A 12,384-nucleotide genomic window follows, 5' to 3' on the forward strand; every position below is an offset into this window, starting at 1 on the left:
ATCTTTGTGAAAACTGATGTGGCAGATGCATGCAGATGGTACATGAATCCAGTGATAGAATTAAGACAAGGCAAGACAGTTGGCCAAAAACTAATCCTCTTACCAGTAAAACTAATCAGATTTAGTGTGGAAAAGTCTCATTCTGATTCACTTTGATTTAAAAAACAACCACAAAGAAGTTCATTTTCCTGTAATCAATTATAATGACTTTAAGTAAACACAGAATCTAAGGTTAGTTAATCAAATATATCAAATCAAATCAAAAAGGTGTACTCAGTAACTTTTGAATTTGTGTCATCTTGGACTTACAGTGACACCTAGCACTGTGGATGCAGCATCATTCAAAATCAATAGTTTTTAGTTACAGATGCCAATGTAGAAATTCACTATACCCAGTCAGCCACACCAAGAGTGATAATGTCCAATATCAAGGTGGTTACTGAGACTAAGCCAGTAGTAATTGGCTGGTCATGTGATTCTCCATTAATAAACAATCTACCATCAAATGGCTTGAGTCATTTACAAATGTAGATGACTGCATATTAAGCTGGAATATGAGAAGAAATTTAACATAATACCACAAACAATAATTTCGACTCCAAAATTTGAAGTTACAGTAATGCACTTGCAATGGAAATGAATGGGGCCAATTGTAGGAGGGTTTAAAGGCAGAAATGTGCATCTTATAATTTCATAAAAGCACTTACATACATTTTTCTGTTAAAAATTGTGTAACATTTGAGCTGTAAAGTTGCGTAAATCAATGTTTTTACAGCCATATTAAAATGGTTACATCACCATTTGCAACAAAGTTGTAAAATTTACATTTATTAATTTAGCTGACGATTTTATCCAAATGAGGATAATATAACAGATTCATCCAAGAAAAGGGGCAACAATATAATAAATGCTTTAATACAAGTCGCACATTGCTTAGAGCAGTACACCTAGCAAGGAAAGTTTTTTTTTTTTAATTATATTAAGGTGGTGTGTTAGTATGAATGGTTTAGGTGTTCACGAAAAGATGTGTCTTTAGCTGTTTTTTGAAACAGGCTAAAGACAGCCGCTCAGGTGGAATTATGCAGGTCATTCCACCAGCGGGGAACAGTCAAAGTAAAGGTCCGGGACAGTGATTTTGTGCCTCTAGGCAGAAGGCAGGCTTCTAAAGGTCATATAAGTCTGAAGAAGGGAGTTTAGATAGTGGGGTGCAGCGCTAGTGGTTGTTCTGTAAAGCAAGCATCAATGCCTTGAACTTAATGCAAGCAACCATTGGCAGCCAGTGCAATTTAATGAAAAGAGGTATGACATGCACTCTCTTGAGCTCGTTGAAGACCACTTTCGCCGCCGCATTCTGGATCAATTGCAGGTTTGACAGTACACGCTGGAAGGCCTGCCAGAAGAATATTGCAATAGTCCAGCCTGGAAGGAACAAGAGCTTGGAAGAGGAGTTGTGTAGCATGCTCCGATATGAAGGGCCTGATCGTCCTAATGTTCTACAAGGCAACCTGCGCGATCGGGCAGTCCTTGCGATGTAGTCTGTGAAGTTCAACTAATCGTCAAACACAACTCCAAGATTTCTGGCTGTCCTGGATGGTGTAATAATTGATGAGTCTAGCTGAATGGTGAAGTTGTAAGGAATTGTTGGACATCTTTCATCCAACACAAAATGTCTGCTAGGCAGGCTGAGATCTGGGCTGCTACCATCTGATCATCAGGCTGGAATGAGAGGTAGAGTTGTGTGTCATCAGCATAGCAGTGATAGGAAAAGCCATGTGACTGAATGATGGACCCTAGTGATAACATGTATATTGAGAAGAGGAGCGGTCCAAGCACTGAACCCTGAGGCACCCCGGTGGCTAGTTGGTGAGACTTGGACACCTCTCCCCTCCAAGACACCCTGAAAGACCTATCTGTGAGGTAAGACTTGAACCACCGGAGTGTGGTTCTTGTGATGCCTTTTGTCGTGAGGGTTGAAAGGGGAATCTGGTGGTTTACTGTGTTGAAAGCAGCAGACAGATCTAGCAGAATGAGTACAGATGATTTGGATGCTGCTCTCCCCAGTCTCAGAGCTTCAGTAACTGACAGCAGGGCGGTCTGTGTAGAGTGTCCGCTTTTGAAGCCAGACTGGTTGCTGTCTAGCAGGTTGTTCTGAGTAATAAAAGATGAAACTTTTTGAGATGATGTTTAACACAACTCATTCAAGTGTTTTAGCGATGAATAGGAGGAGGGATACTGGTCTGTAGTTTTCAAATGTGCAGGGTTTAGGGTGGGTTTCTTAAGAAGTGAGGCTACCTGAGCCTGCCTAAATGTGGTGGGAAAGTTACCATTGAGAAGAGATGTGTTAATGATGTGAGTGAGCGCAGGTAAAATTCTAGGAGAAATGTCTTGAATGAGGTGTGAGGGGATAGGATCAAGAGGGCAGGTAGTAGGATGGCTGAAAAGGAGAAGTTTAGATACTTTCTATGAGAGGGAAGAGAAAGAAGGAAGAATGAGTTTGGGTGATGTTAATGTGTGTTCGTGGGTTTGTGGTGTGGAGAATTGACGGCTGATGTTTGTTATTTTTCTAATAAAAATTTGGCAAAGTCATCAGCTGTTAGAGATGATGAGGGAGGAGGAGGAGTTTTGCAAATGAGAGAAGACATTTTTTTGAATAGTGAGCGAAATCAGAAGAATTGTTAATTTTGTTGTGATAGTATGATATTTTTGCAGTGGACTGATACATACTTAAGTCAGTAGCATCTTTCGATTTGCGCCATTTCCTCTCTGCTGCTCTGAGTTTAGAGCAATGTTCACAGAGAATATCGGATAGCCAGGGTGTGGGGTGTGTTGCACAGGCTGGCCTGGATGAGAGGGGACCAATGTTATCTAGACAAGATTTTAAAATGGAGCATAGAGTTAGTTACATTATTTGCATCAAGTGAGGAGGACTGGTTAGAGGGAGGAAGTGAGGATGACACCATAGAGGAAAGATGGGAGGGCAAGAGTTGAGTGTAGGTTACGCCGAAAAGAGACCTGAGGAGATGTGTGTGTTGCGCCGAGAGGCAAGTAAAGATTGAAACTAAGGAAGAAGTGATCAGAAGTGTGCAGTGGAGAAACAAGAGCATGATCAGTGGAGCAGTTACGTGTGTAGATGATGTCCAGTTGGTTACCTGACTTGCCGCAGTTGTAAGTAGTTTGAGGACAAATGAGGCAAGCAAAGTGTGGAAGTCTGCAGCCTGAGGTTTTTCCAGGTGGATGTTGAAGTCTCCAAGGCCAACAAGAGGGCTGCCATCTTCAGGGAAGGTTGAGAGCAACACATCCAACTCCTAGGTAGACTCGCTGGTCTTTACATGAGGAGGGCTTCACACGAAGGCTGTCGCTACCGCTGCCACGGTGCGCATATCAAATATATATACTGCTGTAACTTCGAGGCTTGGAATCAGCAGGACACACTTTACTACTTAGCAAAACAAAGCTATTAATCAGCATACCGAAACTGAAAGAACATGCAAGACGAGCACGTGAACAAATGCGACTTCGGCATACAGTAAACAAACAAGCGTCTCTTAGCAACCATAACTACTTTAAAACGAGTGAAACAAGTAATAAACTTACACACTGCTGCTGACTTCTGCTGGTAGATTGTAAAATTGTATATTACTTCACACAAAAAAGGATATCAAGCCGTTTTACCACACTAAAATCATATTAATATGCATGTTGTTTACATTTTGTGGCTATACTTTTGAAACCCCAAGCATAATTGATATTTTTGGAAGAAGAAGAAGGAGAGACAAGTCAAAATACATTTTTCTGGTAATGAACATTATGCCACAAATGCTTTCGATTGAGCTAAACTTGTGTTAAACCTTTAATAGTCCTTTTAATACCACCTGCATCTAATGCTACAACAGTTAATACAGTTACAAAAAGCTACAATTTAACAGCCTACCATTCAAATACACCAGCGTCTTCCTGATGTTGATCCTTGGCCTTTTTATCAGTTACAACATCCTTGGCTTGAGATATGGCCTTAATCAAACTCTGATTATGGTAGCACGTTTAAGATTAAGATTCAACTTTATTGTCATTGTGCAGAGTACAGGTACAGAGCAAATGAAATGCAATTGTTTTCACATATCCCAACTAAGCTGGGGTCAGCCATGAAACAGCACCCCTGGAGCAAATAGGGTCAAGGGCCTTGCTCAAGGGCCCAACAGTGGTATCTTGGCAGTGCTGGGGCTTGAACCACTTACCTTTCGGTCAGTAATCTAGAGCCTTAACCGCTGAGCCACCACTGGCTGAAGGTGGAGGTGAGAAATCATCCACTGTTGATTGTAAAGTGTCTTCATACCTCTTATCCATGGCACAAACTGTAAAATATTAACTACTGGCTTTTTTTATAGGACGACAACAACTGGGTGTCTCACCTTAACTTCTTTCATTTCCTGTTTCACAATCTAACACATCAACACAGGAAAGAAAACTGTGTTTGTCAAATTATCTCATATTTAATGCCAGAGTCAAAAGGCTTTGACATATTTCCTAGAATAAACGTAAAAATATTAAATGTATTTGCGTACTCATAGTTTTTGGTTTTAAATCAGACACCCTTGCACAATTACGGAGAGAGAATTGTTACATATCGTTAGCAGCATCATTGTACATTTTACAATGTATTCTCATATTCCACAGAAGAAACTAAATAGTACAGGTTTTAAAAAAGCATGAGGGTGAGTAAATGACAGAATTTTCATTTTTAAGAAAGTCAACTTAAAGACAATGTTATGGTTCATTTAAATTTTGCATTGCACTTTCATTTCAAGACATGACATTGCAACTTAAAATATCTGACATAACAGAAAAATAATGAATCTCATATTAAACATTTTAAAAAGTGTCCTGTATTGGAGCTGGAACCACTGTTTGAGTGGTTCCAGTTTTTGAGTCAAGTTTTTGAGTCAAGTGCTCAGATCTGGCAGGACACAGGGGAAACATCTGAAAAAGTTGGCAATAACTAATGAGTCAGTTATCACTGTCAGAGCATGATGCTTTATTTTAGAAAAAGGACCCCATTTTAGTACCTCATAAAACATTCACACAAAAATGCTAAAATGCAGAATTCTAATAAATATTACATTACAACTGCTTTAATTAAATACATTATAATAATGTGAAACCAATGATTGGCATAGCAGGTCTTGCACGCTGTGTAATATAGGTTATTATTTTATTGCTTCTGCTCCTAAGATAATCTAATATGATTCATGTTTTATAGACACCATCTGTACTGCTGATCTTATGTAGTGTCTAGTAGTGTGTCTGTTTGGATCTGTCATGTAACATTAAGATTAAAGGTTTAGACTACACATTTTAGTCAAGAAAATTGGTTAAAATTAAAATAGCAGACTCATACAGTTAGCCAGATTAGCTATGAAGCTAATGATTGGGACACTCTACAAATTTCCAGCTGTTGATATTTAACAATACACTACACATGTTTATAACCGAGAGATAATTATACAAAGATTAAATGCCCAGAGAATTCCTCTGATGGCATCCGTTTCTTTAAAAGCTTAGCTGCCTTATCTGTTTGTGCTTGATTCCATGCTCATGAGAGCACTGTGACTCTAGTCCCGCCCTGATAGTAAAAAGAAGTGTGATTGGTTGAAAATAGAATCTGCTACGGTTGGTCCGAGTAATGTGGCCATTATCTGATTGGCTTGAAAAGACAATGGATTCAGTCCAACTGTTTGTAGTACACATCTTGATGCTAGATTTGTTTCAAAATCGACAAATGAGTGTAGCGATCCGCAAATGCACAGGAAACGATCCACAAATAAATGTGCACAATTCTGAAATGAATGCTGGACAGAGTTGTGTTTGTGAGTTAAAAAATATATTTGTAAATATTTTTTTTATTTGCAAATCTCATTTTATTTATTTGTGAATTCACTTTATTTTTGTGAAACTCCTTACATTGATTTGTGGATCTGATTCAATTTATTTGTGAACCAACTTTTTATTTTTAAATCTCTTTCTATTTGTATGTTAATATGAAACAATAAATAACCCCATGCACATGATGCTCATTTCTTGCTCATTAATTGCTTATGCATGATCACCTGACTGTGGCTCTCTGGCTCCCCCTGTAGGAAGTAAGTCAGATGGACAGAAAAGCCCCAGTGATTCTGTGTTCCTGCGAATGGATGACATCCCATACATAAGAGAAAATCTTTTGGAGAGAAAAGAAGGAAAAAGTGAGTGAATTTAAGGATGAGTTTTGGCATCAATATACAAAACTAACCTGTTGAATTCTGTCATTATTTTCATAATTTCCTCATTAAGCCCAACAATTAAAAAGTTGCTGAATTCTGTCATTAGTTTCTGTGGAACAGGAGGAGAATCTCCTTTTTTCTGTTATTCATCTGAATCTTTATGCAGCTCCATTCCATGGAGTGGAAGATTATTAGTCCGTTTCTTCTTCTTCTTTCTTACGCAAAGCAAAAGTACGTCTTCAGAAGATTTGCTATATAATGTACTTCTTTTATGTTTTTTTTTATCCTTTCTAGATCTTGTCAGCTGTAGTCACTATAGACTGTCACTGTATGGAAAAGAACTGTGTAAAGATTCTTAAAACATTCTCCTTTTGGGTTCCATGGGGTGGGGGATTCATCTTTCAAAGACATGGGGGTGGATAAATAATGAGTGAAGCTTTTATTTTTGGGTCAACTGTTCCTTTAAGGGTGAGTGGGTGTTGGTGTGAATCCAGGTCTCTGCTCGCTGAGTAAACGCACCAAATTTTCAAACACTGAGGTGACTGTTTGACAATGAGAGGGACGTTTGACAAACTACAGGAAGAGGAAATGCACAAGCTCTAGTCTCTGTTTATGTGACCTATAGAGGAATGTTGACACCAGGCTAGACCTGTCCGTTTCAGCTCAGCTTGTTATGACTGATGGTTTTCAGGAATTAATAAATCAAGATTCACTTAATCAGGATAGATTTAGAGAAGAGAAGATAACCAGTCACTTAGTTTGTCATGTGATCATGATGGCCCATTGTCATACTGTGTCCAATCTACTTCAGATGCTTTGGCCATACCCATGGAAACAGACCTGTCTACATCGCAGCTCATCAGCTCTCACTCTTTGGCCAGCTCAGATGAGAACCCAGGGAAAAAACTGCTGCGGAAACTGAGTGCGTATCAGTTGCCAAGCACCTGTACTTGTAACCCAGCTGCACACATAATCACTTTGCCACCCTAAATGAACCACACACACAAACTGCCACCTGGACACCTGTCCCACTGCAAAAGAGGAGCTGAAAATAATTTCAGCTGTTTACTTCCACCAGCCACTGAATTACACTGTAAACATTTTATACAATACATACAATGAATAATAAAATACTATTTAATTTCGATGACACATAAAAAAAAAAGAAGTTGACTAAAGGGAAAATAAAATGCATTAATAAGAAGCATACATTCAATAAGACTAAAAAATTCCTTTGTCAATGCTCTGCCACAAAGGCCATATAGAGCCCTGGACAACCTGACATTAATATCTCTCTGGTAGTAGGGACATTTTATGCATGGTATTGCAGAAGCATGTTTCTAAATTTGTGAATCTGTCCTAGAATGACACAGCACCTAAGTTTAGAGCTGCACATACCCTGTTCTGTCCCACACTCTCTCTAAACCCTCGCCAACACACTTATACTCACATACTCTCATTGTAACACATATGCATACTGTCTGCTTTTACTCTGCATTGTAAGATTCAACTGTTTCTTAGCAACCAGCCATTCAAGCTGCAGCCCACACATATTTTTAATATAAAAACAAATCACTCACTCACTCAGAATGACATGATTTCACCAAGTAGAACATATTCCTGTGTCACAATTCTTTGTTTGTCCTGGAAAAACACTCCTTACAAACAATTATAACCATAACGCTAATCCAAACCTTTACCCTAAACCAAAAAATGAAAGAATTATTGGTTGATAAGAATGTAATTTAAGCCCCAGCTCTAAGCGTTAGCCTAAGGCCACGTCCACACTAATACATTTTTAGCAGAAATCTCTCCAAACTTCATCGTTTTCCAAAGTATGCGGTACTAGAGAGTGTTTTCGTAAGTCTCCAGTGTGGATGAGAGGCATTAACATAACAAAGTCAAAGTGTTTTCAATTGAAAATGTATTAATTATAAACGTGGCCTCAACTAAACCCTAAAATCTGATTGTTTGAAAGGAATGGTGGTCTCACTCAGTTGGTGACCATGACTTTGCGTAGTAAGATGTGTTTCTGGAACAACATCCTTGTTAGTACTGGAACAACATTCCTATTAGCAATCAAATTTTAGGGTTAGGGTTAGGCTTAGGAATGGGCTTAGGGGCTTCAACAATATTCAACTCAACAATCTATTTTACTGTAGTTTTACAGGTAGGTTAAGTTTAGGGTAATGTTTGTTTGACAGTAATGCTGCAGGATCCAGGACCAACAAAATATGTCTCTCTAGGAACATGTCAACCTGGGGTGCATTTCCCAAAAGCATTGTGAGCTTTTTGGCCAACTATGGTCGCAAGTTCCATCGTTACTTACCAACATCGTTCAACGATTTTGTGTTTAACGAAACCATTGTTCCAACGAACATTTGCAAACAGCATCGCAAAGTTGTGTGGTTGGAACTACAGCTCTCCACCTGTGGATAGAATAATAGTTACTTGTTAGTTTGCTGTGTGGACATCATTTGACATCACAGAGGTTTCGAGAAGAAAATAGCTGCAGGCAGAGCTGCAAAAAGGGGCGGAAGCTCCAAACCGCCAGCAAAGATATAAGGATCCCCTAACCTAACCCTTTCCCTAACCCTAACCGTGAGTGGAAATTACGCATATGATGCATCATACTATGGTGGTTAAGCAGAGAGTTAAAAAGTTGTATGGGAAACGCACCTCTGATTAAGTAGTTTTGAACTAAAAACGAATTAACCAGTGATTTAACCAGGCAGAACATTTCCTATTCTTGTGGATCCTGGAACAACATCAAACAATTCAATTTTAGGGGTGTTTTAAGGTTAGGTTTAGGGTTAGGCTAAGGGCTGAACAGCCCCAAACAAGCATAAACCAGTCTAGACCAGCATGAGAATTGCCTGGCTTGGGGATGTTTGGCTTGAGTTTTGTTCCACAACCAATGTATGTTGATACAGGAACACTTTCATTGAAAAACCATAGTCACCCACAGTTGAACAAATCATGATTACAATATATGAACAAAAAAATAAGTATTATTCATTATCGTAATTGGTTTTTGAGAGCTTTTCATCCATGGATTATGCACAGACACTGGGGTCAAATCAAAACATTTGACATGTCTATCTCTTTCTACTTTCCAGGCAACAACAAACAAAAGAGGTCTCGTGATGGAGACAAACCTCTGGAAGACAATCTTGAACATTCACAGGTCAAGACCTAGCATTTAATGTGTGGGTTTGCTTCTCTCTCTCACTCTCTCCTTCTTCTCCCACAAATGTGAAATATTCTCCAGCCTTCCTCTGGATATTGAGTGAGAAAAAGCACAACCCAATCTACACAGTTCAACAGATGTAGCATCATGAAACCTTGCCATCAGCATTGCAGTGGACTCCAACACCAGGTAGATGCTCAATACCAGAGGAATACACTGTTGCAACAAGCCCGAAATTTCCACCATCAGGCCTCAAACATGCAGCAATATACATTTGATTATTTTTAATTTTTTAATTGATGAGAGTTGACATATTACAGTTTTGATGGCAGTTTATAATGATGTCATCTCTAGTCACTGTGGTAATGACGCTCTGACCTCTGACCCTGGCAAATCCAGCAAGCACAAGCCTGGAGACAAAAAAACAACCATCTGACCACTGAGAGAACAGAGCATCGAGTACATCACATGATATGGTCATCTTTTGTTAATTATCTGGAATTAATTGACAAAGTGTTAATTGTGTGGTTTTTATATTATATTAGCTGAGAGATATATGTCAGGCTGTGCCTGGAAATCAGTCAAGAGAATTTATTGACATCAAAGCACTTTGCGATAGATTAGACCCTTTTATTTGATATTCTGTTGAATAGATTAGCTTTAGAGTTATTGGCAGAGAAGAAATACCTATATTAGGTATGTGCTGTCAGAATTATTTTTCTATTTTCTGAGTTCATATTTTATGTTGATTCTACTTTAAAGCATTACCTTATTGTTTTTGCATTTTGTTTTCCTGTTCTGCTGAGAGCACAGGGTACAAATAAAAAAAAAAAAGATGTGTACAAATTGTTTAGCTGTTTTAGTCCGGATTTGAATAGCTTATAAATCTACTGGTTGAGATGCCAATGCTTAAAATCCAAGCACATATATTTGACAATATTTTTGTCTAAAATCGATGACATTTATTTCACTGGCATGCTTTTCTCAATGAGCAGTATTATTATTAGAGCAGCATTGTGTTTACTGTATGAAATATAGATAGGATATGCGCAAGCCATAACTTGAACAAACTTGAAAGCATTGATCCTAAAATGTCACCTCAGACATAAAAAAATCATAAGCAATATCCAAAACATGGAAGAAAACTAGTATTTTGTTTTTGAGACCTTAGATATGAAATCATAATTAGTCACTTGAGGATGTGCACATAATAGTTTTGAAATTAGTAATTTGCCCCTCTCTGCAACACTACATTTCTACCACGTTTCCATGGGCATATTGATATGCAAGTTTTACCTTAAGATCCAAGTAAGTGTTGCACTTGTACTTACATCGACATCTGCAGAATATTTGAGCTGCCATAACTGGTTCACTGCCATCACTTTTCCCAGCATGCCATGATCATGATAAAATAATCAATCAGATCATCCCTGCCATCAAGCCACATGATTACATTCTGTCAGGCATGGGGATTATAAATATGGGCTTGGATGTGTTTTGCATGAAAGGCTTTTTATACTGAGTATGTCAAGTTAAAACCTCTCTCTTGTATGCATGCAGCAGACACTGATGATATAATGCATATCTATTTAAATACATAGACTAATGGGCTTTGGGTTTCAGCCTGCTACAATGGAGACTGATTGTATTCGGAATGGCATACTACTGTACTACACTTATTGATTCTGTAGTATGTACAGAGTATTTATATTAACTCAATTTGAATTATCTCATCATTTACTCACCCTCATGCCATCTCAGATGTGAATGACTTTTCTTATGAACAAAAACACTGTTGCTCTGTAGGTCCATACAATACAACTGAATGGTCTCCAGAACTTTGAAGGTCCAAAAAGCACATAAAGACGGCATAAAATTACTCTATAAGACTACAGTTAAATCAATGTCTTCATAAGCGATATGATAAGTGTGGGTGAGGAACAGATTCATATTTAAGTAAATTTTTACTATAATTCTCCACTTTCACATTCTTCTTCATTTGTTTTGGCTAATCACATTCTTCGTGCATATCGCCACCTGCTGGGCAGGGTGGATAATTGATCTGTTTCTCACCAACAACTAACATATTGCTTTTGAAGATATAGATTTAAGCACTGGAGTCATATGGATTACTTTTAGGCTGCCTTTATATGCTTTATGGACCTTCAAAGTTCTGACCACCATTCACTTGCATTGTATGGACCTACAGAGCTGATATATTCTTCAAAATTTTTTGTTTGTATTCAGCAGAAGAAAAAAAAGCCATTCACATCAGGGATGGCATGAGGGTGAGTAAATGAAGAGATAATTCACATTTTTGGGTGAACTATTCCTTTAAGGGTCTATAAAGGGGTTCATTAATGACTACTAAATCATTTAGATGTGGTTATAATAACATGCATAAAAAGGCTCAATTTCATGCAATACCTGACAAATATTGACCCATTTTACCTCACAAGTTATAAATGCTTAATAACATGAAGACCTGAAAAGTAAAACCACTCTTTTGACATCAACATGACAAGTGGCAATACAAGTGAGTCATGACATTACAATAATAAATAGCATATAAACACAAAGCGGACTGTAGCAAAATGGCATAATCCCTCTTTTTTAATCTCATTATTAATAATCTTTATTGCTACATTGTGACATAATCATGAATTGGGTCTTTTTATGCTTTTGATTAATATACTGCAAGTATGAATAATATGTAAGTAGATGTAACACTATTTGGCAAGTATGGGATGAAAGTTGCCTTTTATGCATGTTGCCATTACTGCATATAAATTATTTATAATGCATCTGGAAATGAATTATTAGTCATTAATAAACCCCTTTATAAACCCTTAACAAAGGGGACATTACAATAAAGTTTTTTTATATATATATATATATATATATATATATAGTAGGCAATAGCCTAGTGTATACTGT

At 37.8% G+C, this 12,384-nt stretch overlaps 1 protein-coding gene across 1 annotated transcript in view; it reads left to right on the top strand.

The window, feature by feature from the left end:
* LOC127660937 (metal transporter CNNM1-like) overlaps positions 1 to 10,065 on the top strand; it is a 31,483-nt gene extending 21,418 nt beyond the window's left edge. The window contains exons 8-10 of the mRNA XM_052151430.1: positions 6,135 to 6,239; positions 7,069 to 7,179; positions 9,377 to 10,065. Of these exons, the coding sequence (XP_052007390.1) occupies positions 6,135 to 6,239; positions 7,069 to 7,179; positions 9,377 to 9,456 (296 nt within the window). The 3' untranslated portion in view covers positions 9,457 to 10,065. The remainder of the gene's footprint in view (positions 1 to 6,134; positions 6,240 to 7,068; positions 7,180 to 9,376) is intronic.
* The last annotated feature ends 2,319 nt before the right edge of the window (positions 10,066 to 12,384 follow it).

Source organism: Xyrauchen texanus, chromosome 20, assembly GCF_025860055.1.
Source record: "Xyrauchen texanus isolate HMW12.3.18 chromosome 20, RBS_HiC_50CHRs, whole genome shotgun sequence".
Taxonomy (NCBI): Eukaryota; Metazoa; Chordata; class Actinopteri; order Cypriniformes; family Catostomidae; genus Xyrauchen; species Xyrauchen texanus.